At 42.0% G+C, this 26,751-nt stretch overlaps 1 protein-coding gene across 1 annotated transcript in view; it reads left to right on the forward strand.

Moving 5' to 3' along the window:
• The first annotated feature begins 5,153 nt into the window (after positions 1–5,153).
• The window catches only part of NOX3 (NADPH oxidase 3), a 61,192-nt gene continuing 39,594 nt past the window's right edge, over positions 5,154–26,751 (forward strand). The window contains exons 1-7 of the mRNA XM_066371720.1: positions 5,154–5,237; positions 5,877–5,972; positions 6,085–6,195; positions 7,180–7,264; positions 16,906–17,051; positions 19,661–19,842; positions 23,151–23,280. Of these exons, the coding sequence (XP_066227817.1) occupies positions 5,190–5,237; positions 5,877–5,972; positions 6,085–6,195; positions 7,180–7,264; positions 16,906–17,051; positions 19,661–19,842; positions 23,151–23,280 (798 nt within the window). The 5' untranslated portion in view covers positions 5,154–5,189. The remainder of the gene's footprint in view (positions 5,238–5,876; positions 5,973–6,084; positions 6,196–7,179; positions 7,265–16,905; positions 17,052–19,660; positions 19,843–23,150; positions 23,281–26,751) is intronic.

Genomic DNA, 26,751 nt, shown 5'->3' on the forward strand with positions numbered 1-26,751 from the left:
TCCTGGTCAGAGCACACAGGAGAAGCACCCATCTGCTTCTCCACCCTTCCCCCTCTCCTTCCTCTCTGTCTCTCTCTTCCCCTCCTGCAGCCAAGGCTCCACTGGAGCCAAGCTGGCCCAAGTGCTGAGGACAGCTCCATGGCCTCTGCCTCAGGCACTAGAATGGCTCCCACCGCAACCAAGCAATGCCCCAGATGGGCAGAGCATCGCCCTGTGGTGGGCGTGCCGGGTGGATCTGGTTGGGCGGATGTGGGAGTCTGTCTGACTGCCTCCCTGCTTTTAACTTCAGAAAAATACTACAGTTATATATATATGGAACTGCCTTTAGACCCAGCTATCCCACTATTAGGAATATATCCTAAAAACACCAAATCACTGACTGAAAGGAAGATATGTACTCCCATGTTTTATTACAGCATTGTTTACAATAGCCAAGATCTGGAAACAGCCCAAGTTTCTGACAGTGGACGAGTGGATTAAAAAGCTGTGGTACATATCCACAATGGAATACTACACAGCCATGAAAAGAAGCAAATCTTACCTTTTGCGATGGCATGGATGGACCTGGAGACTATTATGCTAAGTGAAATAAGCCAGGCAGAGAAAGACAAATATCATATGATCTCACTTACACGTAGAATCTAAGGGACAAAGTGAACTGAGGAACGGAATAGAAGCAGAGGTGGGGTCACAGGGACCAGAGGGACAGCTGTCAGAGGGAAGGGGGATGAGGGGATGGGATCAGAGACTGTAAAGGGAGTAGTGAACTTATATAATGCATAACACATAGATACAGATAACAGGACAGCAAATCCCAGAGGGAAGGGGGAAGGGAGGGAAGGGGAGGGGGTCAAAAGGGGTGTAAATAGGGACACGGGGGAGGGTTGGAGCGTGTTATATTCACTGAGACACTGGAATCCATGTTAACACAGTGAATTAAAATTAATAGAAAAAGAAAAAATGACTACGCATCTTGGAAACAAGCAACACAAATTTCACTTTATTTGTCCTGAAAAATAATATGAGCATTACATATTAGCAGTGAAAAGAATTAGGTAAGACTAGATCAAATTCTGAGTGCTTATATCACGTTAGTAGATTCTATACAATTTCCTCTCTCCTTAGGTGCAATCCCATTAACTTGGCCCAAATCAAGTAGTCTTGATTTAAACTGTGATCTGCACAGATTCCTTCAGTGAAATAAAAACTGAGGCAGACAATAGGGGGAGATAGGCATTCCTGAGCCTCACCCAAGCGGTAGGTAGCCTAAGAATACTGAGAGTCATCACAAGGTCTTACTAATCAAAACTGAGAGCTTCAGGGATGGGACGGAGCCCAGGGCTGAACCGAGTTCAACTTGGGTGTGTGATAGGATATAATATCTTGAGTCTTATGAAGTCTGATTTCAATATTGTCAAGTAACCAGTGGTGTTATCAAATTATTCCTAAATGTGAAAATAGAAAAGTTGAAGAAAAAAGGTATGTCTATCAATTGCACAATAGTGTTGAGCTCTGAATGAATTTGAATATAATTTGAAGTTCATATTTTTTATTGGAGTAAACTCATGGCCAGTACTATAAAAATAAAACTTATGAAGAAAAATGCTGAAGTTATGTCATGACTTATGCTTTTATAATACAACAGCGAACCATTTCTAAATGTTATAAATGAATAACAGCTATAGTTTCCACAATATATCTTTACATATTCAACAGAGCAAACACATTTAAGAAATAAGAATCAAGCATGCAAGGAAATGTTTTTAAACCTAAACCTTGAAGTTTCATTTTTACAGCCAGAAATGTCCTCAGCAATTAACAACAAAAAATGTGACCACACATTGTTATTCAGCAATATAAATATATACCTCTCCCTTATAATGCTGTGTGGAAAGTACAGAAGGCTAGAACATTCCAACTCTTTCTCATACCCATTGAATCTAAAACAGACAAAATAGTATAAAATTCTAGGTGTATTCTCTATGAATTAATTTTTATAACCCAACTGAATAAGGCCTCTAAGATATGCAAATCCTAAACACTTCAGAAATAACAAATCATTTCATCATGAAAGATTATTGGCTTACAGAAATGACTGCAAAGGCTTTACATCTTTATTCCACTCGCTATTAAAGAGGCAACCGGCCTGACCTGTGGTGGCGCAGTGGATAAAGTGTCAACCTGGAACGCTGCAGTCACCAGTTCGAAACCCTGGGCTTGCCTGGTCAAGGCACATATGGGAATTGATGCTTCCTGCTCCTCCTTACTTCTCTCTCTCTCTCTCCCTCTCTCTGTCTATCTCTCTCTCTCTCTCCTCTCTCTAAAATGAATAAGTAAAATCTAAAAAAAAAAAATATATTTCCAAGAAGAAGCAACTGAAGATATTTCACCAACTGCACTCTAACCTCAGGTAATGATACCAAAACAGCTCTACTTTTATATATTTCTAGAGGGGGAGATTCCTTTTAAAAGATGCATTTTCCTAAAGAGAAGAAAAGCTGCTAAATTCTTATGGGTACATCAAAGACTTCTAAAGAGACATCATCTCATGTGTGAGCGTACATGAGCGTGTGTGTGTGTGAGTGTCCGGGGGTGTGAGTGGGGGTGTGGGGGTGTGAGTGTAGGGGAACATGAGGAGAGGAGAAGCAAGCTTGGCTCTATGATGTACACACAATCAGCCCCAAGAAACAAAGTGGAAGCCAAGGCTCAAAGGATTTAGCACAGGAAGGGCTGGATGACAACTAGAAAGCTCACCTATTCATCCAAATGTATAAACTGTGATACCAACGTTGAGGGTGGTTAGAAATATAGGTGTTTTAAAGTGGAATTTGTTCTCATTGAAGATGGTAAGAGGACAGACATGGAGGTCTGGTTTCCAAAAGGAGTGGGTACACCGCAGCACGCAGGCGCGTGGAGAAGCACCCGGGTAGGTCAGGAGGCAGAAGGGGCGCGGAGAGTGCACGGGCCAGAGCCTTCATCCTGGTTTTTGCTCAAAAGAATGAGCAACACAGGGTGAGCAAGCTGCACAAGCTGAGGCTTGAATAGCTTAAAAAATTTCAACAGCCTCTGGTCAGGAGGAGTGGCCTGCCGTTGTCCAGTGCCCGGCCTCGGGGTCCGACGGGGCAGAGAGAACGGTAAACTGATGTGTGAGAGCTTGGGGAAGGAGGCGATTGTGGCGGCGAGCTCCGGCTTGGTCTGCTTGCCCATCAAAGATGTGTTCTCAAGCAAGCTGTTTGCTACCACTAGAAATGACCTCACCCGGTGTCAGCAAGGCCCCAAGATATTAATGACACCTTTTTACATAGAAAATAAACATGATTCATATAATAGAAGAACTACCATTTTTATATAATTCATTGGTATTATGTAGAAATAGATAGCATACTAAATCACCTATAACAACATATTTATTGAAATTAATAAAAATTAAATTAATGCCTATGGTTTAAATATGTCTAATTTATAGGGATAAAATTAGTATCTGTATATTAAGTATGTTTGATGTACAAATCCATATATTAATACTTCATAAAATATGTAGTGTAAGGTAGAGTTTAAAAATAAAGATGTTCAGGTCAGAAAGAACTGAATTCAGGTCCCAACTACTTCTGCTACAAGTGATTTCATTAGGCCTATTTCCACATTTGTGTACAGGGACCTATAATACCTACCTCATAGAGTTAATGTATGATTTAATTGGACAATACTCAAAAATTCTTACTTAACCTGGTACCTGAATTATTTATTTAATATTTAGGATTCTTCTTCTTCTTTTTTTTTTTTTTTTGTATTTTTCTGAAGCTGGAAACGGGGAGAGACAGTCAGACAGACTCCCGCATGCGCCCGACCGGGATCCACCCGGCACGCCCACCAGGGGCGACACTCTGCCCACCAGGGGGTGATGCTCTTCCCCTCCAGGGCATCACTCTGCCGCGACCAGAGCCACTCTAGCGCCTGGGGCAGAGGCCAAGGAGCCATCCCCAGCGCCCGGGCCATCTTTGCTCCAATGGAGCCTTGGCTGCGGGAGGGGAAGAGAGAGACAGAGAGGAAGGAGGGGGGTTGGAGAAGCAAATGGGCGCTTCTCCTATGTGCCCTGGCCGGGAATCGAACCCGGGTCCCCCGCACGCCAGGCGGACGCTCTACCGCTGAGCCAACCGGCCAGGGCCAGGATTATTATTCTTATTATTAAGATCAATAAATAATAATTATTTCTACCAGGATTATAAACATTTTTAATTCTTTTAGAAAAATTAAATACAGTCATATGAAGATGCAGAAAATTTCTGTAGGTAATCATTCAAATGATTCAGCTCTCTTCCTACTTTCATCTTAATTGTCTGAAAATTGTAAATAAACTACTTGGGCCAGGACTAGCCAGAGAATTGCTTTAATTAGGACAACTCTGCCTCCCAGAGTTGTCCCAGTTACTGTATTTAACAACTATAGTATAACACACAAAATCACAGAGAGACCAAGTTCACAGACAGCCACTCCTGGGACCACTGAGTATAAAAGGATATTCTCATTTACTTCACGGGTGCATCAAGTGGGATTAGAGAAAAATGGATTTATTTCATCAAACCCACAAAAATAAGCTACTTCATTCTTTACAGTCATGTTTTTAGAGTTTTCCTGTGATTTTTTTAAAAGATCTATTTCCTTTTTCTTCCCCATCTTCTGAAAGATTGCTCTATTAATATTTATTTAAACACCATTCTATATCGTTTTAAAGAGCTTCTTTTAAAAGGGGGAGGAAGTACGGGAGAGAAGATAAACAAAGGAGAGAAAGCTCTTGTGAAGTGTTTTGCTGTATTGCACACGGTGGTTTGGTTATTTTGCAAATTTACATAAAGACTTATTATCATCTCAACTGCAATCATGTAGAAAATGAATGGCGTATAAAGTACATGAGGATAATTTAATAAAATGAGCTTTCTTTTATTATAAGGTCTTTGAAGAAAGGAATCATTAGACAGAGACTTGCCTTGTATTCAACCTGACCATGAAGCATGTCAGCTCAGTGATGTGCCTTTGGCAAGAAGTCCTTAATTAAAAATTCCTTGAGAGCTGCTCCCAATAGGTGCTTCCTAAGACAAAAAGACAAAATAACTTAGCAGAAGAGCCCTTACTAAGGGTGACTCAGGTGACTCAAGGAAATAATTTTCCAACAGCAAAGGAGCAAAGCTGTCATGATGGGATGTTGGATTTTGAATGAGAGTCTCTCTGTCATATTAGTAGTAAGTTCATTTCTGTTATTCAACCTTAAATATAAATATATTGGATAGTCTTTGATTTTTAAAATAACTTGTATAGAGATGCTAAATAGCTTCAAGTGTTACTCTAGTTAAAAGACTAAGACTTGTTAGAAAACATTCAGTAGATGTATTTAATTTACCCTTGCAGAATCATGTAAAGTTGTTTTCCGATTGAGTTTATTTTTAATTGTTTTTAAAGTCAAGGAGCTTGTTTTTGCATAATGTATGAATGTTTCTCTAAATCAAATGAAGTCTTTGAATTAGACGATGAAATTTAAATTTTTCTAGAGTAGTTTCTAAGTTGTTGCTTTTAAGGGTACCTCCTTCTGCTTGACATCATTGACAAAACATTACAGCAAGGTTGACTAGAAAGCTTTTGTGCTTTTCATAGAATTCCTTAAAGAATACCCTTACATGCTTAAAAGTTTATTTATAAAGGTAACAATTTCTTATTAGTATAGTTACTGTTGAAAATTAATCTATAAAATAATTATATAGAGTAATCCTGATTAGTATTGAGAAGCTCATTTCACTTGAACTGAACCTCAAGAAGATCCCTAAAAGAAAAAGAGAAGAGGTTGAAGATAGTACTAATTGGTTCTTTTTTTCATTCTATTCTAGCTCTTGTGGTTGGGAGTTAATATCTATCTGTTTATCGACACATTCTGTTGGTATGAAGAGGAAGAGTCTTTCTTTTACACACGAGTTATTCTGGGTGTAAGTAGAGTCGGTGGCTACACATTATCATTTCAGAAAACAAAACCCATTCTATTTTCCCAGCTTCCTTGTTTTCACTATATCCCTTTCTCATGTCTTTATATATAAACAGTCGACACTGGCTTGGGCGAGAGCATCTGCAGTCTGCTTGAATTTTAACTGCATGCTAATTCTACTACCAATCAGTCGAAACCTTATTTCATTTATAAGAGGAGCAAGTATCGTAAGTACTAAACTATTTGAAATAATTCTAGTTGTTACAACTAATACACGTGCTGTTGAAAACAGAGATGTACTTTACTGTGAGATTCCCAATAATCTTGTTTAGATTAAGGGTTGTTTCTTTGTAAGTGAACACAACGGCTAAGACTGAAAATCTGAGATCAGGACCAGTGACTTGACTTTTCTTTTTACCACTGACTTCCTGCATGACTTTAGACCATTGCTCAGTCTTTCTCTGATGCATTTGCTCCATCTGGAAAGTAGGGCTATTAAACTTGACCTGCCTCATGAACATGGAAGTGTTATAACAGCTTGAACTATTACCATTTCTGATTGAAAGGAGACAACCACCACTACAAAAACATCTGAGATCTCAACACAGAAAACACAATCACAGCACACAGATTTTATTATGAATACTTTAACCTCTACCAGAGGTAAAAAAACATTTCCTAATTATATTGATTTCACTGTGTTGGGTACTTAACTGAGGCTCATGCTAAACATAGTAACACAGTACACAGAAAAGTGAGATCTTCAATAACCTATGGTAGACAAAATAATTTATTACATACCCATCATCATAATTTTATAAATTTTTACATGTAGATGACTACAGCAGTTTTCTTTTTGTAATAAGGAATAATTTATAGACTACTAAACCACATCAATGACAATTATGGTTATCATCTTCATTTTCCAAATAAGCTAAACATGGATATTAGCTTTATTCTAGAGTTTTGACTTGTATCCAGGGTACTACTAAACTTAATCACTTTTATTGAGTTGAAATTTTAGGAAAGCCAATAATAACCATGTGGTTTTGCTTGTTTGACTAATTAGTCAATGTTCACTAATTCTTGTACTATAATGCCCCACCATTAGTAAGTTAGAGGTAGAGTATGAGTCCTGTTCTCTTAGCTCTTAGAATACTGTCATCATTGTGATATTTCCCAAAACGAGACTTTTATTTTTGTTACTCTAGTGCTGCAGAGGACCATGGAGAAGGCAATTAGATAAAAACCTCAAATTCCACAAACTTGTTGCCTATGGAATAGCCGTGAATGCAAGTAAGTGCTTATTAATAATCGACTGGTGGATTTTACAGTGTCTATTGCTTAACTTTATAGCTTTGTTTAGTTTTTCTCACCAAAGCCTTGCCCTTTGGCAAAAGATATCTTTGCCTTCCAGCTGACCACATAAACCTCATACAAATGGATTTTTAATTTTCTAATTTATACTCATGCAGTTTTCTCTACCAGGCCCCCTGTTACTCAAAGAAAAGTTCATGAAATTTCATTTTTCATCTGTGAGTGACTGAGCTCATTGATAATACAATGATAAATGCCCACTTGAAAGCTGAACACTTTGTTATTCAATATAATTCACATCAGAAATAAAATTGACCTATATTCAAAATTTTATTCACGGTCATAAAAAAGTGACTCTCAAATGGTAGCCTGGGCGATAAAAAGAAGAAAGAAATGCAAGATCGTGTGAACAGGTCCTGAATAGTGCTGAGTTAGTGGATATAAAAGGATCTTGAAAAGACACGCAGCTTTATAGGCATATAAAGTGTTATTGTTATTTCTTGAACTGGAAAACAAAAGAATTCAAGAGAAAGGCACTAAAAATTAACATTCAAGGCCAAGGTTAAACTCTGGTGAGGAAGACAAGTAGAGGGGCAATCACCAACAAGCTTGTGGTTTTGTTTGGACAAAAAAATTACATTGAAATAAAAGGCTATCTGAATAATAAAGACTTATAATTCAGGACTGTTTTCCTCAAACTAATTTAACTATAAAATGTTTTCCTCATTCGCTTTTCTCCTTTCCTGCAATAAAAAAAAATAGCAGAGTAAAAAGAACACACAGAACAAATGTGGGTTTAATTAAGCAACAAGACATGACAGATGGTGTCCGAGTGCCAATTAACACAACTTTGGGCATGTGCGGAGATGTGGGGAGATTTCCCCATCGATTGTCTCCACCATCAAATTAAACCAACCCGGGAAATGTTTGCAAAAGGTCTTTGTAGTTTGTTGAGAAATAAGGGTAAAATGATATCACGTCTGGAGAAAACCAGCTCAGGGAGGGAGGGCAGAGAAGAAGGCTAGTTCATTTTTGTGTACCAAAGCCCACACAATAGCACTGGGCACTGTGCACAGGTGCCAGTGACCTTTGATGAAGGAGTGAATGCGTGAAAGAATGAAGACTCGGGCAAGATTTCAGCTCAGAAATGAAAGTCTTTTCCAGACCTTGAAAATTATCTAAAGTTAGAACAAGGGTCCCCTGACAGTACGGAGTTCCCTGTCCTGGGTGGTGTCCAAGGGGAGTCAAGATTGCTCCCGAGAAGGCTCTTCAAAGAGGAATTCAAGAGATCTCTTAGGTTTCCTTAAAAATCTTAAGAATTCTTCATTCCCACATAAAACAGGAGATAAAACACAGTAAAAAGGCAGGAAGAACATTGCTTCAAGGCGGAACTGGACTCTAAGAGAAAGTTACAAAGATACTGTACACAGAAGGAAAAACAGCAACAACAACAAAACCTCACGGCATCAAAACACATCTGCAAAGAAAGCAAAGAACAAGGCAAAATGTGTTATAAAATAGTTTTCACCTTAAACCTTTGGGCCTGTAAATTTCTCTCTGTATAATCATATATCAATAGTAGCAATGCATAAGCAATGTGTGTGAAATGTCTCCCAGGTGCAAGGTGTTCTGGTAGGAGCTATAATCTTCTCAAACGAGTGGAGTCAGTGCTGTTTTCAGAATGGAGTATAATTTAATAACGCAGCAGTTGACTAGAATCCAGTTATTTTGTACCCCTGTAGCAGGAGATCGGTCGTAGGATCTCAGATAAGTTCCTTAGGCCCCTCCCTCTGTGGAACTGAAAGAACACTAATACAATCTATCCGTCTCTAGAAGATGTGCAGGCTAGTGGTGAGGAAGAAACCTACAGACGACAAGGTCATTCCCTTACTGCCCCGAGAATCAAATCCAAGTTTAGTGTGGCCGGCAGGCTCTCCTCGTCAGCCCTGCCTTCTACTCCAGTGTCATCCCTCCTGTACCCCTGTGCTTTCCCCCTTGGGGTACCCAGCTACTAGTCGGCGCCTTTGCCTCTGCTGGGCCCTGTGTCTGACATTCTCTTCCTCTCCTTCAGTGGGTGAGACGTCGCCACATCCAGGACTCCTGGCCTGGTCCACCTCGCCCTGACCCACCAGCTCCGGGCTGGGGGCCACAGTCACACCTCCCACCACATAGAGAAAGTTCTCAGATTCTGATGACCCCCAAAGGCTGAGACTGGGCCTGATGCATCTTGTATCGTAACAGTTCCTCAACAAATTTGGTCGCACCTGAGGAGGAGTAGGGGGTCGACCAGCAGGCCAAAGAGGCTGAAGAAAAGATAGAAGACATGACAGTGCAGGAGGGTCTTCCAGGGAACCCAGAGCAGTGTAGGGTGCAGTAGACAGGGTGTGGGCAGGGCAGAGATTCAAAGTGATGCCAACTGTCCAAGATAATAAATTCACATCCTGGTGCAACAAGAAAAAGGGTGCTAGCTATTTCTGCCTCTTTCCCTCACAAATCCCTCGAGAGAATCGAGGCTTCTCTCCAGCCTCCTTCCCCTGGATTCCCACCCCCTTGCGGCTCCTCTTCTCCCACCACCATGGCAACCAGCGGGCTGCAGGGGTTTCCATTCCTGGCAAAGGCAGGGGCGGGGGCATAGCTCGCGTCTCCTGAACCCTGACAAAGCAATTATTACATTTCACATTAACTCAGAAATGCGGCTGGCAACTGCACTTTTAGAGAGAGAAAAAATAAAATAAAAGCTAAGCCCTGGGTTACCTAGCTGTACCTTTGCTTTTCACATTTTGTCCTTCTGCCGTATTCGCCTGGGAGCCGCTGAAAAGGTCCCCCGTGCTTATTTTATTAGCATCGCCCATTATGCGGCTTTTCAAATAGCCGACCGGCTTAATAGAGGTGTGTAACCTTGGAAGAGGCGCATCCACATGGAAGTTGGCGTGCCAGCCTCTAATTTCTCATCCGTTCCCCCCATAAGTTGAACTGCAGGCTTTAATTGGTCAAATCATTAAAGGAGGTAATTAGAGCCTGGTGGAAGCCGGCTGGGGGGTGGGGGGGGGGGAGGCAAACAATGATGTCTATAATCAAGGGCATCACCGAAAACGCAGCGACAGGAGCCTTCTCCCCTTGGCTCCCTGCCTTCCTGCTTGCCTGCCTACGATAAGAGCTGCCGTGGCGTTCTTCCGCCACCAATAAATCATTCCCAGGGACATATAACCTCCCTGGTATAAAAATCGTAGATTCACAGCCTCTTCGTTCTTGTTAATGCAGATCTTTCTGGACTCTCTGGTCCACAGTGGACCTGGGAGACCCTTTCGGGTGAAGAGCGCTGCCTGGAGCTTGCGCCCCCTTCAAAGGGGGCTGTCAAAAGTGACCCAGAGCTCTGCCCCGCAGTCTCACAGCTGGCGCCTGCTCGTTCCCAGGGGCACCGAGTTGCCCCTGTGCAGCTCCCGATGACTTGCTAAAGCTGGTTTACAAACCTCTATAAACATACCAGGGACGGGTTGAGAGGAGGGAGCTCAGGATAAGAGTACTGAGAAAAAAAGATTTGGAGGCCTCAGGGTAGTTAGAGAACTGCCCCAGGGGCCCTAACTCTCGGGGCCCGGTTCCTGAAGAATTGCTAGTAACCCAGTTCTGCTTTGGGCACTGGGTGCTCCGCGGGGACCCCCTCCCTGGTCGGGCGAACACGATGAAACGTGAGTTACAAATGAGTGGCACGCAGAGCATGTCATCGTCCATGCGTGTTCCTGCAGAAATCAGAGCACAAATCTGAAAGTTTGGGGCCAGATTCTGGCTGTCGGAGTGCAGCCAGGAATTGTCCCTGGGTCCTTATTTTTCTAACGGCTGCTTAATTAAGAGGTGACTAACTCCAAAATGACTGTTATCACTGACAGGCAGGCAGAAAGAGAGCAGGGACTGACCACACTTCCAAGATTCTCCCTCAGTTATGTTTCCTTTGATCTCCTGAAAAAATAAAAAGCAGGAAAGAAGGAAGGAAAAGGAACTTTCTCAGGGCAACTGGCTCTAATTGTAGCCTTTACGGGGTTTTTTTCTTTTCTTTTCTTCACTCTTCAATAAGAGCTCCTTATTTGAACTTAGAAGCTCACACACCAATTAACTGTGCATTTGTAGTGTGTCCAAGATTGCTGCTCTCTTTTAACTGTAAAAGCACATTGGTGAGAAAATAAAATTGTGGAAAGACCCAATTATACATCTCTAGCCTGGCGTTTAGGGGCATCCTGGAAATGTTTGTCTTGGGCTCTTCCAAGGGCTCAGCAGAAGGTCCCCGGAGGCACCTGGAAGCATGCACCTGCATAGTTGATGGCACTGGATTATCCACAAGGCTTACAATGCCCCTTTAAGCAAGTGTTGATTTTGAAAATATAGTAAAGCATTAGTTTTATGTTTGCATTACTTTCATACTGGACTGTAGACCCCTGTCAGATGCTAAATGTTCCTGGTTACGTTCAGATAGAGACAGGAGACAGGCAGTTGGAAGGGAGCTTAGCTACGGTGTACTGCAGTCCAATTCACCCCTTCAGCAGAGGTTAAAAAAAGTCAAGGAACTATCCTCTTCACTGTTCTTCCTCCGACATGATGTCGAACCTAATAATAGTATATGATTCTGATGAGCTAAGAGAGAGAAAAATAAAGCTGCGTCCCTACTTGATCACACACTTAAAACCATGGTCAGTGTAAACACAGGTAACGTGGCGATTCATGTGAAAATAGCTAAAATGTGTAAAAGGGAAGAACTGAAAATATAATGTCTGGAAATGAACAAAATCATTGTCTCCCCTGGTATCTATCAAGTCCCAATAGCTCTGCTGGAGATGGTAGCTGGGATACCTTTACTTCTAAGCCAAAAATCACAGTAAAATTAGGATCTGATTTAAGAGGAAATAGAATGTTCACACAAACCAAGTGGACCCCAAGTTTTTACTCTGAGAATTGCTGAGGTAAAGAAAATAAGATATTTCACTTATTTTCTCCTTGTGAAAAAAAAAAGCAGAAAAGCCAAGATGGAGGCGGCTGGGCAAAGGAACACTTAAGACATGTATTTTAAAGTGCATGAAAAAAAGAAACTGGAAAGAGTAGTTTTCAGCAGATTCCCTCAGGAGCTACCTCATGAAAAGCTCTGTGGGTTTGCACCTTGGGTTTTTTCATCCTACTGCGTTCATTTCTTCAGCTCTGTGATAGAGACCTGGCAATAACAATAAATAAATAGCTCGACATTCTTGTTCATTCAATAAATATACTCAAATTATTTTAACAGTGATTCTCATGCGGAAATCAATCTAACAGAAACCAGATTGCGCTCAACAACTCATTACACAGAAGACTGTGGTAGAATGTGGCCTATAAGGCATATCCTGTATTCCCTTCTGACCGTCGCATGTGGGTTACGTAATGGGAAATACATCATGTAATTTGGTTTGAAGCTCAGGATCTATTTCTGTCATTTGGGAACAGCTTTCCTCTCTGTCTGGTGTGTTTTATTTAGTCCATGGAGAGAGAATCAAAGAACGCTAGGAGCAGAGAAGTGAGGGCCAATGGCTGGAGTGTGCAAGGAGTGTTCACACCCACCCGCAACGATGGCTCCAAAGCCTGTGATCACTCATAAATCTTAGGAGCTTTTTGAGATCAGTGATACCAAGTAAACATTCCAAAAGTTTTAGCTGAGCCCATTTGAGATATTTGTTTACAGTAAAAAGTAAGGTATAAACAATCATTGATTAATGAAAAGAACCAATATAACTTGAAGATTGAAGCATGGAGCCCTCAAGTCAGGAAAACAGGGTTCTCCTCCACCCTTGCCATTAATGAACTTCAAGTTCCTTACCATTCTGAAGACTGGTCTATAAATTGGGAATAAGACTAACACCTGAGGATTAAGTGAGATATTATGTTTAAAACATTTATGACAATATTAAGAGTATAATAAGCGTTTGATATATGTTACCTATGAGAAACATTACCTGTTGTTGTTGTTTTTTCAAACATTAAAGTAATTATCAGAAAACAGCTATTAGGAATACTGGACAATGTTTGTGTTTAATTTAGTGAACAGTTTTTCTATTTTATATATAGCTGATAGGAACAAAGTATTCCTAGATAAGCTTCTCCAGCTTTGTGGGGGCTGAGACTAAGCAAGGCAGCCCCTTCACAGACGTGGCTGTGTATGTTGACAAATGGAACACAAGGAGAAAATACACTGTCCTTGGGTGCTAACCTCATGGAACCCATAAAGAGACAATCAAGGTCATAGACTCAGAAACACTATGATGGGCTTTGCCTTCATAGGTAGACCCCACTAAAACATACTTGGCTCAATTTCTATGTAAAGGCCGCAAAAAGAAAAAAAAGAAAGAAAGAAAAAGCTATCAAAAATTTACTTCAGCATAGAAAACTCTTTCAACAATGTTGCATTTACAGTTTGACCTTCTGACCTTTTCTTTCTCTCTGTCATTTCATTGTCACTCAGTACATGATTATTAAGGATATACTGGTGCAAAGTAATGCACCAGGTGTTGAAGTTTCAAGATGAACAAGATTTTTGTTTTCTTTTGTCTTGTTTTTCAGTTACAGTCTGCCGTCAATATTATGTTGTGCTAGGTTCAGGTTACAGCCCGGTGGTTAGACAATCATCTGCTTTACAACGTGGCCCCTCGCCCGACACGTCCAGTACCCCCTCCGCACCAGAAGTTTTTCTAATATTAACTACATTCCTTACACTGTACTTTACATCCCCATGACTATTTTGTACAAACCAATTTGTATGTCACCTTTCCCACGGGTCCCCCACCCCCAGCCCCCTGGCAGCCATCAGTGTTCTCTGGGTCTACGAGCCTGTTTCCATTTTGTTTGTTCGTTTATTTTGAAGATGAACAAGTCTCTAAGAGTCATTGTCCACTGGGAAATGTAGGTATAAATAAATACTCATAACAATAATTTCTGGGAAATGTTATAATCAAGGTAACATTAGTGCCTGTGGAATTGAAGACGTTTGCTGGAACACAGCGTTGAACCCTGCCAGGCAGGAAAGGGAACGGCTCTAAGGAAGGAACCCAGGAGACAGGCTAAATAGATGATGGCATTTCTAAATAAATTTTGCCCCTACAGGGACCAGTGACACGAATATCCTCAAAAGTTTCTGCTATTCCTTTTTTCCTAACTACCCCACACTTGAACCAACATGAAGCCATGGAAGGTCCTAGAAACCACCCACAACTTGTAGAGCCTCTATAATAATAGTGTCCTCTGCTACTTTTCACTGTGGCACAGGAAAAAAAGATGTCTATCACCTGGGAAATTACCTAGACCTGGTAATGAATTCTTATTTCACACTTGAAGCTGATTCCAACAGTGGGTGTCAATGGGGCCACACAGCAGGGCTTCCATTTACAGGAAAAGTATAGGGATGTCCTCGTCTCTATGTTGTGGCTGCTGGCTTCCCCACAGATTTCACAAGACAGAAAAGAGTAGCAGCACGGGGCACAGACCCCTTAGGCTAGATGAAGCGGTGTTTCTGAGAATTTAGGCACCACCAGTTCCCAGGATTAGAAAGCTGAGCTTTCTTCTTAACAATATACAAAGAGGGAGGAGGCTTTCGGTCAAGATGACAGCATAGGTATGACTCAAAACCTCCCATAACCGTGTCAAACTTAAACTAGACTACAGAGCCACCATCATTCGGAACTGCCTGCAATCTACCTGAACAGAAGTTCTATAACTAAGGGCATAAAAAAGAAGCCACATGGACAATGAATGGTAAGAGGCACTGAGAAGCAGAACAGATTGGTCTCACACCCACAGGTGGTGGATAAAAACCTAGAGGAATATTTCAGCTGAGTCCCCATCAACCTGGCTAATACTGTTGCCCCACCACCACCACCAACCCCGGTGATTCCCTGAGACCTCGCCCCACCTAACTCGCAGGCCCACCCAAGCCATTTCCAGTGTCTTTTCCGTACAAACAGCCTCTCTTGGTACAGGCTTCAGACATTCCTAAAGTCTCTCAAACAAAGAGCATCCAGCCTCGGTGTGCACCGTCCCTCTTGCTAAGCGGCCGCAGACCCAGCACTAGTGGCAGCCAGCTTTGGCGTGAAACTTGGCCTCTCTCAGTCACCTCCAAGCCGAGTACAAGTAACAGCCATGTGTGGATGGCTCTGTAGCCCACGCTGAGTGGCCCCAGGCAGGGCACAGGCAGTGGCTGACCTGGACCGGCACTTCCTGGAGGCCCCCGAGCCAGTGCGCTTGGTAGGCAGCTTCAGACCATGATGGATTACAACCCAATCATGTCCAGGAGTGGCACAATCAAGGGTCAGATTCCGCGGGCACCAAAGCCCCACCCTAGGGAGTCCTGATCTGCGGGGTCAGCCCCTGTATAGCAGCCCCTCCACTGTTCTCACAGCTGGTCCTCCCAGCCGGTCAGCTGGGGGGCAGGCAGTTTTATTCCCTCCCAGTGGTGTACCAGCAGCGATCAAGATCTTCCCAGACAAGAAAATGTTAAAGGAGTTCATCTCCCCTAAACCAGTATTACAAGACATATGAAAGGGTCTTCCTTAAGAAGAAGGTGAAAAAATTACAGTAATATAAATAATAAAATGGCAGTAACTACATATACTTAAAGCTCTCTTCATTTAAAGAAACATACCAAACAAGGTAATTTAAATTGGTTTGGTGATACAATTTTGACATTTAACTTTTTAAATAAGGTTTTTTTTCCTTTGCATCAACTTTAGCCTTTCCGTCAATATTTCCTACAGCATACCTTTCTGTGTCCCCTCCCCCCGTGTTACTATGTAATGTTAGCATGCTCTGTGACTGAATCTATTTGTTTCTGACTATTTTTTCCAAATTATAATGAATATGTTTTGTTTTGTTTTTTGGGTTCTTTTATTGGGGGGACATGCATATTAATTTCCTGCGGCTTTTCTAACAAAAAATACAAACTGAGTGGCTTAAACAATACAAATTTCTTATCTCACAATAAATTCTGGAGGCTGAAAGTCAAAACACAAACAAGCAAAAAAACACACAAGAAGGTTTAGTTCAATAAATACTGGTTTATTTTAATCCACTAGGAATAACTATGCAAGTATCTGTATATATATATATATACACCCTTCCCTTTTCCCATCACTTTTACATATATATAATAAAATACAGATAGTAAGAAAATAAATTATTATGTCTAAGAGAACAAAAACAGTATCTCCCCAGTAGCTATCATATATATCATATATACATATGTTAGTGCGTCTGAGGTAGAGTATTCCAGAATACTGATTTTGGGGGAGAGAAGTTGTATTCCTAATTATTCTGTGACAATACCTATTCCACATCCAGAAAGATCCCATGTTAATAACCAAATTATGGTGAATTGAAATGTACTCTTGTTTCTTAATCTAATTAATATGAATGTGGAGAATCATACAATAATCTGGGAAGTGTTCGAGTCACTCCATTTAAGACACTGGGAAAGAGGTATGTACAATTCAATTCCCTCTGCCTTGGAGATGACAAAAGCCACAATAGAAAAACTTGGCCATACAGACATGATGCTTCCAAGTAACTGCAAAGGAAGAAACCCACAGGGCCCACGTCCCACGCTGTCTCGTCCTCAGCCATCCACATCGTGGCGCATCTGTGCAACCTGGAGCGCTACCGCTGGGGTCAGTCCGCGGAGGAGGAGGGACTTCTGGCTGCACTTTCCAAACTTGGCGACGCCGCAAACGAGAGCTACCTCAACCCGGTCCGGACCTTCCACACCGTGAGTGCCTGCCTGCTACCTACTTCTTCATCTTAAACACCCTTCCCTTTTCCCATCCCTTTTACAATCAAGAACACTGTATTTTAAAAGCTTTGAATAAAAAGAGCTCGAGAAAAGTTTCTGCCAAATATTAACACTGGTTCCCTTTTTGAAAAAGTTATTTTTTTCTGACATAAATGTTGCTAAGAGGTTATGAGCAAGGAGAAAAGCTGATGCCACTTTCTTTGTTTATAGCAAAAATAATAATAATAATAAACATGCCTAAACAGGATACGCAGTAACCTGTTAAATCCCTAATATTTTAAATTTGAAAAGCAGCCCGTGATTAGCTATTTTTTCGCTGATGTTAGAACCATAAAGAATATGAAGTGCCTTATAAATCCGGGGATTATAAATTAGGTGTCTTCATTTTCAATTTGCAAATTGTTTTCTGCAAATTCTATTCTCTTGTGTCGTATCTCGGCATGCATGTGACTAGCTCGTTTGCCTAATCAGATGCTGGGCAAAGTAGCTAATTTCATAGTGAGACCTGCACGGTTTAGTGCCACCATGAACGTTGGTTGCCTGCGTGCACAGAGTGGCGGCACATGTGGGAAACAGAAAGAGAAGCAGACCTATGACCACACAAATCCCCCGGAGGGATGAAGACATTCCTCTAGCTTAATTTACCCCCCTACCTGTTTTCCGAGTGGATCTAAACCTGCATCCGGAACATTGATCAGGTCTCTAAAAAAGCCTATATTGCCCAAGAAGAGCCCTAAGACAATACAGCAGAAATGGAACTCTCTCCATCACCATCGGGGCCATGTTGCCCATGCAGACTTCTTTGGAAAAGCAAAATTCAAAGTATCTTTTTTGTGTGTATGGAAATTCTGCCATGTCATGTCCCCTAATTATCCTAAGATGACTTCCAATATCAGGCCATTGATCAAATAGAGCTATATTTTCTTAGCTGGCAACAGTTAAAAACACAAGTTTCAAAGTTAATCAAAAGTAGAGCTGCCCTAAGCCTGTGGGAACGCCTTGGTGTACTGATTTCAGCCAGTGTTTATCTGGGCACCTACTAGGGTTAACTGTTTTCCCCGCTAAGGCTCTGGAAAATTCAGTGCTACACACACCCAAGAATAAATCTCAACATCTTAAACAGACTATGTAATAAACAGCACTTATTATAAATACTATACTTTTAAAGCAATGGGACAACATGATTAAGCTACTTCTAATTTACTTATTTCAAAATTTTAGAAGTAATCCACTATATAAGTACTAATTAAGTCCAGGAAACCCTCTAATCTGGGGGTTTGGGAGAAAGATGGGTTTCAGGAACACAAAGTATACTTTATAGAGTACTTCTAAATAGATGCAGTGGGACTATGTTAGAGGATACATTGTAACTCAAACCAGTCTATAACACAAGCTGCAAGAAGAGGGAAGTATAAATTGGCTTTAATAAGCAAAGAGGAATGGTTTAAAATGAGCACATCATATCATGTAAATGGATTTCTAAAACGTGTGAGTACACTTGAAAAAGATTTTTTAACCATGTTAAACGTACCCTTTCCATTTTATTTCCACGGTTTGCTCTATGAAGCAAAAATAAACATCAGAGGGAGTGCCTGTCCAAATGATCTGGAGATCTCAAAGCAACCCAAATTAATGAGATTGTACAGATGAAAGATACAGTGTGAGTTTATTAAGGCTCCTGGTTGTCTCAGCGATAGTAACACACAATGCATGAATACTAATGACTCGGCAAGAATATGAGAAACTACAATAAAAACAAAATGCTTTGTGATTTATATTCTAAAAGCCTATCTAACCATCCCCTGAACTCACGGGCCAGAATCCTGGCCTTTTGGTAGTGTATACCAGACAAGAAAAGCTGTATCTTTATTGATCACCTAGGATTTACAAAGTCTTATGGCAAGCCTCCTGAGATGGCATGAAAGAAATGCAAGTCATGGTCCTTCCAATTAAAAAGCGAAAGCAAGGACTAGCTAACCACCAGAGGGGCGGCGTCCACAGCTGCCTTATCGGGAAAGCCTCGGAGGGGCCTCTCACCAAAAAGGGCTTTCTTAATGGTAAAATGCAATTAAGCAAAGCGATCCACATTTTCATTTTAAAAATTAAAAACTTGACACTCAGATTCTTTTTGGCAGTATTTTATCTTAAAATGTATGTGCATAGAGTGTCCTAATTTCAGTTCAACATCGTAACACTGACATGGAAATTGATTTCCACAGATGAAAAAACTGAAATTCATGAAATGGCATTTGATGAAATTTTCACAAAGCGAAGGTCCGCCATCAGATGGGAGGGGGGAGGGGCAAAGGAGCTCCCTTCCTGCGTTGTATGGGGACCGTTTTAAAGCTAATACAGGGAGGAGCAAAAGTAGGTTCACCGTGTGAGTATGCAAAAAACAGTTTATTCCAGTACTATTATTTTTATTTATTTTCCATACGAACAACTGTAAACCTACTTTTGCCGCACCATGGCTATGTGCCTGATTAGAGCATTTTGAATAGCTCCCTGCTTGGACTATCAAGTTTTGGTCCTCAAATGGAAAATTAGAACTAAGGTATTAACGTCACGGCACCTGTTTCTTTCAGAACACAACCACTGAGTTGCTCACAACAATCGCGGGCATCTCTGGCCTGCTGATCTCGCTGGCTTTAATCTTGATCATGACCTCTTCCACCGAGTTCATCAGACGGACCTCCTACGAGTTGTTCTGGTACACACACCATGCTTCCGTCATCTTCTTTATTGGCCTGGCTATCCACGGGGCAGGGTAAGTCCCCACTGTGCTCAGTGTGCAAGAATTCATCTCTGGGAACCTCAAAATAATCTTAGCAAGGCCTTTGCATGGAAGGACATGACATGCAGGGGACTAAAGGACCCATAGATCACATAAAAAAAAGCACATTCAATGTGGCAAATCCACCTTGCGTACCTTTATTAGTGAGACTGAAAATTAGCACCATAGGTGTTGGGGATTATATTTATTTTTCCTAGCTAACTCTATTGGGGACTCTTGACATGTCTATAAAATGCAGGAAGTGTAATGAAGGTTGATGACAATAGATATATTTTATTTGGAACTTAGCTCTACAATCCAATTTATGTGGCATTAGTCAGGATATTATATATTTGACACTCATATTATATTTTACTTCTGCTCAACCAAAACCATCCGCTAGGAAACCCAGTGTGGTGAGAAGATAGCACATGAGATGGTCTGTCTGACTTGGGCTTTGCCACTGGCCCTTTAAATTCTCTGGAGGTCAGTTCGCCCTCTAACCTCAAACATCCTGGTTGCTCAAACATTCCATAAATGCCATCTCGGCACTCAACCCCTACATGATACTGTTCATTCTCTTCATCAGAACCCTAGCATGGCCCCTAAGTCTGACGTTCTCCAATACAATGCTTTCAATTCTTTAACCAATAACAAAAGAGTTTTGAATCAATTAACCAACTGATGTCTATAAACTAGTTTGTCCCATATTACTTATTTTATAAAGTGGTGCCTTTTCTCCAATTTCACAATTTGCAGAGCACATTCACAGGCATGACCCATTTGACCCTGACAACAGTCCTGTCCAGCAGATACGCTGCTGTTTTCCCCATTTCATTGGGAGGAAACAGATGTTCAGAGGGTTCACTGATTGGCTGAAGGTCCCAGAATGGATAAACGGCAGAGTCAGACCTAGGACAGCTACACCTGCACTGGTAACAAGGCCAGAAGAGTAGGTTTTCATTTTCGAGACGTGAACATTCCTCCTCGACACCTGCCAGAACGTGGCCATCATGCTGCAAACACCATGCGTGGCTTGGAGCAGCTCTTGCTCCGTGTCCTGCACCAGCAGAAGCTCTCTCCTGCACCTTCATCTCCCACCTTGTTCTGCCCATGCCTGGAGGGACAAGCACACAGCCACAGAGACAGCATGGCATGGTGACCAGGGGTCCTAGGTGGGACCCAACACCAGCTCTCCTAGATCTGCACCTCAGCAAGTCACTACCTCCTCACCAGATGTTCCTTCCATCTCAGCACCCACCCCCAGGAGGGGTCACACGTCTGCTGCTGTCGCTCCTGTGTCTAAGACCTCCCCCACCATCCATAGCTTGTCTGACACACAGACACTGTGGAAGGCAGGATGGCCCCTAGGGTGTATTGTACCTTATCAACCGCCAGTCCCTCTGTTGATCCTTAGGATCCCAGTTGGTCAGCATTCGCATTGTTGCTGCCGCTGCCTGGCTAAGGCTTTCTGCTGTCTTAGCCTTAAAATATCACGTTTGACTCATCCGAATGTATAGTTAGTTATTCATAGCTTGAAGGGGGAGGGGTAGTTCCAAAGGGTTTCACCCCAGAGACCATTATTCCCTCCTCTCCCCTCAAATTCTCCTCCGGATGCCGGGTGTTAACCCCTATGCACATCTCAGGCCCTTCATAATCCACATGGTTCTAGAAGTCTCTTCACAAACATTACACACGTACCCCCACACACACACACCTTGACCCTGAAGTCACACTCGCACGCACTGTCCAAGCGCAAGAGGATTTCAACAGACAGTGTTTCATCGGAGATAGATTTTTTAATATCCATATACCATTTCATAAGATGAAAATTTTTTTCCATCGTTTTTAACTCAGTTGAAAGGCTTATTTTAGGCTAAGGGCCTCATTTAATCTTCTCAGCTTGAGGTATTTTACAGCTACTGTTTACAGCAAAAAAAGTAATTTGCAAATTCTAAGTAAAGTAGGATTATTGGAAAGTGTTAAAGCCCACTAATCTTCCTATTATGGGATGGCATAGATGAAGCCATAGCAAATATAAAATTTTTAAAAAGATGCTGCATTTGTGGAATGGCTCGAGTTTTCTTTGGCTCAGATCGGGAACGCTGCCCTGCGTCTGAGAATGAAGGCGCTGACATTCCCAGATCCTCTGCCTCCAGTGCCCACGTGTCAGTCACCCTTCCTGCATCCGGACACCGCTGGTTCCCGGGAGATTCAGAGACGGTTTGGCTTCTCTAACTCCATGGATGTTATCATGTTTGGATGACTTCCATAACAGACTGGGACAAAGGCCAAGACGCCAGGTTTCCAGGCTGTTTCCAAGGGCATTTCTGCGCCCTCCCCCATGTCCTATGATGCAAAGAGGCACATGATACCCCACAGGCTACCCAGACACGAGCCTGTGTGACGCGCAGGCCTTTCAGTCACTGGGTCCCACGCTTCTTAAAAATAAACCAATTCATCGTACTCGTAAACACTTAAATATTAAAAACTTCCAGATTCCACGACCTCAACGTCTTACGTTCCACAGCCTGGGCACCGATGGGTAAATCGAGGAACTTGCACCAGATTTCCTAATCAAGGGTCGGGCAGCACTCCATCTGTGGCAAATATTACACAGAAGGACCACAGGACTCTTGACCCAGGGCTCTGTTCACAAAGGCCAGTTCCCTTTCTCACTCTCAAGTTCACCAGTACAGTCCTGAAGACACACTTCACACTGGCCTATTTTGACCTTGTCAAACACTAAGTCAGCCAGTGTTCACTAGCAGTGTGTGTGTGTGTGTGTGGGGGGGGAATATATATATATATATATCATTATTCAAAGCACTTCTTCTGATTTCTTAACTTGAAAACGTCTAGATGCTCAGAAACAAACCAAGACAGGTAGAAGTTAAATAAATCCGCACAAGACCCAAAGAGTACAAAGCTAGCCAATTAGCCCGGATCAGCAATCAGGACGAGATGTAACCTAATTAAATTCAACAGTCTACAAAAGGATGTGTTCAAACAATTTCCTTTCATTATACATTCTCTAATACAGACACTTTCAATTTAACACAGGATACCATGGAGGGCCACTTCTTCTCTGGGATCTTCAAAGTTACTCGAAGCCTCTTAAAGTCCCATTTTCTGAAGATGCCAAGGGAAATGAATGAAGGATAGCCCGTTGCGAGACAGGGGAAGTCTTAGTTTGGAGCCCAGTGTAGAATATCTATCTGTGGTAACACAAGACTGCACAAAATCAATTTTAAATTTTGGGGTTTTGTTTTGTTCTGTTCTGTCTGTGTTTTAATGGCCAGTCGGATTGTTCGAGGCCAAACTCCCGAGAGCCTCGTGCTGCACAATGTCACCGTCTGCAGAGACCGCTACGCCGAGTGGCGGACAGCTGCCCTGTGCCCCGTGCCTCAGTTCTCTGGCAAGGAGCCTTCGGTAAGGGTGAACCCAGGGGCTTTTAAAAAATAGCTGTCTCCATAGTTAAAATAACGAGGGCTTTTATATGCTTGAGAAAAGAACAGCCCATGTCACCACTAGACAAAGCCAAGTCTTTATTAACTGTGCTAATGGAGAAATCAAGTTATGGATAATTTTAAAAGAGGTTTACTGCCAAAAGCACTCTTGTCCATTTTGAAATGTGTTCTCCCACTTAGGTTTCAATGTGGATGTCTGATATTGTGGGAGTTCGTAGCACTGCAAGCACAATAATGTCTCTGGAGGAATTAGAAAGCCCTGTAGCTCGCCACCCTCTGTTCTCAGCAAGCTCAGCTCCCTGTCCGCTCTTCCTCCCCCCCCACCCCCCACCACCCATGCTGAGAATTAACAGCGTCACCTCTCAAACGAACATTAAGCGACAACCGAAGGAGAACATGCCTTCTTTCTAAGCTTGCCTTCTTTCTTTCTATAGCTTTTGGGAGAGAAAAATTGGGGGTGTTAAATGCATTTATTTCCTGTTCTAATTAAGGTCCCATAACTGAGATCATGAGAATGGGAGCCAAAAAAAGACTTAATTAGAGTAGATGGTAGCACCCACAAGATCTCAAAAGTAAGGTTTCCTTAAGTGTGCTATAGTCATTTCCGTTGATGGCAGAGGCCAGTAGAAATAATGACCCCACTTGGTCTTCTCGGGTCCCTTGGAGGGATACAGACCTTGGGACAGCTGGGCTATGTGTTAAAAAATAAAAATAAAAATGAAGCCAGGGGACTAAAACTATTAATAGAAGAAAACAAGTGCCAAAAATATGTCATAAAAAATGGGTTCATAGTATATAACAGAATATAAATCATGGATTTAGGAAATTAAGCCATGACCTTTTGAAGAATAAAATGATCGACTTTTCTAAAATCCTCAAACGTATTTAATTAAGCACTAGGTTTTAAGGTGAAAACTGCTAGGAAGAAGGTTTAAAACAGAGCACTCTAAAATAGATGTGCCCATAAGACTATGGTTCTTTTAATGGCCAGTATAGATTGTCTCTGTCTTAAACTCAACTATCAGTAGCCACTACTTAGCCTGCATATTAATGGGGAACATGAATGCCTCTCTAAAATTTTCAGCTACAGCGTCTCCATAAAAAAATCAATACCCTGTTACACCTCATGAATACAGACCAGAGCTGCTCCCAGCAGCAGCCGGTGCCCACATTAATTATCATTAAAAGAGAGAACTCACCCATCTCTCCAACTCTCCCCTGCTACACCTCCTTGCGCACCCAAACTCATGTTGTCACTCTTGCCCATTACTTTTTAATGGATCCTAATTCAAAGTGTGCATGGGCTGCGCCACCACCACTTGGCTGGATGTGCGCTGCTCTCTCAGATGTCTTCCAGACACTGAACCAGGGAGGCATCCCAAGGACAAGCAAGGGCTCCTGTGCTTTGCACCACATGGACCCGGTCTTTGCCGGACTTCATTCCTTCCTCTTCGCTTCCCTAACTCAGTGCATTTTCAGGGTGCTTTCATCAGTAGAGCGTTTCAGTTCACCATCAGTGTTGCGCTACTCCCTATGTCAGGACAGAGAACGCTTTGTACATCACCTCATAGAGACTGGCCTCATCAAAGGAACCAATACACCCCACTGTCCCTTCTCCCTCTTTCACCCTGAAACTCGGACACACGCAAAACTCCAGAGTGTAGAATTGCTCCTGCAGTCCATTCTCCAAAGATGCCTGGTCTTCCTTAGCCAAAGAAAGCACCCTACTGCACTTGACTGGGGCATCAGTAAGTAATAATCAGTAGCAATAATAATGGTGATGATGATAAGATTGGTGCTTTTTACAGTATTAGGGAATGACATCAGCAGAATGGGGAAGTCTGGATCTGAGGTAGTGAATTCAGCAACCTCTCTCCAGCTGGCCTCTCCATTGTAGGTGTGGACTTGCACGAGCCGCAGGATTCAGAGATGTGGTTCCTGCCCCTGGAAATCTTACTGCCTAGAAAACGAGGCCATTCATAAGCACACACATCAAATAAAATCAAAACCAGCATGTTCTTATTTTCTGGTAAGAATGAAAAGCCAGGAGTGAAAGTGGAGGAAACAAGTTTCATTACTGCAGCTTTTAAATCAACGTGTTATTTCTGTCATAAAATGCTCACTGTGCAGTGACTTTCTGAGAAATTCTAGAGAAGAAAAGAAATAAATAAAGCCAAAAGTCCACAGAGGATTTTAGCATTAAGGAAACTTAGAGACCGAGTAGTGAGGACCCTTTATTCAATGGATAGAGAAATGGATGTCAAAGGAGTTTTAATTTCTTACCCATGGTCACAAAGAGCAGTCACACAAAAAAAGCCACATCACGAAACCAGACCTTATAACTTGGTGGCCATGAACTTTCATCTCTATACCCTTCAGCATTTATTCCAAATCTCTGGCCTTCTCCCACTTCTCACTGTGTGAGCTCTCTGCTATTTGGCAGCACCTGTCCCTGACACTATATTTATCTCTGTGAATAAAGCTAGAACATTTAAGAGCTTGGGGAGAACCCAAAATAATAATTTCTCCCAACACATTTTATGAAACAGAAAGTTTGAACATAAAAAGGCTCAAGATTTGCCTGAAGGCATCGGGTTGTGGATGGCAACCCCAACACCAGAAACCGAGTCTTCTGAGACCCTGTTCAGATTCTGCCTCGCCACCTGCCCTCTTGCTCTGAGCCACGGCCTCCTTGTCTTCCCTCTCCCTCGTCTGCATTGGTCATTGAGGCTGGGATCACTTCTAAGATTCACCTCTGGCCATACCTCTTCCTTACTCCTTAACTTCCAGGGGCCCCATGACTGTCACAGTGGAACAAAGTTGGGCTTTCTCCTCCTGATGTAGTCTAAAGTACAGATAGAGCTGAGAATTAATAGTTAACATTCTCCTTCCTGACGAGCCATACAAAGAAAACTAATCCGTTATACTTTATCAACATGAAAATAAATCAAAGACCATGACTGATTTGACATCACTAAAATCGAGTCTGTGGTGTCTAAAACTTTCTAAAATGTGCATGGAAAATTATTTTTTAAACTACATAGAGACCACGTGAGTGTTTTTGCAAATATCTCTCCAAATTTATAGAGAAAGAATTGCATTCTTGCTGGTATTTCTGTAAATATCCAAACCAATTCTCAAAACACTTTCCGATTCATTTGAGCATAAGCGACCTGAGTAATCATTGCCTCGGTTCCACCCCATCCTTCATGTCTACCTCTTCCTGTCTGTTAAGCCAGTAGCCTCGGCCACCATCACAGCTGCCTGGCCCATGCAGGTTTGCATTGGATTCGGACAGATGATAATGAAACAACGGAGCCAAAAACTGGTGGGCCATCATCTTTAATCCTAGCTTGCACCCGGCGGGCAAGTAAAAACACACACTGGGCTCCAAAACCCACTCATTCAGTGCTCACAAAGCTACTGACTTACC

The sequence above is a fragment of the Saccopteryx leptura genome, chromosome 3 (genome assembly GCF_036850995.1).
Source record: "Saccopteryx leptura isolate mSacLep1 chromosome 3, mSacLep1_pri_phased_curated, whole genome shotgun sequence".
Lineage (NCBI taxonomy): Eukaryota > Metazoa > Chordata > Mammalia > Chiroptera > Emballonuridae > Saccopteryx > Saccopteryx leptura.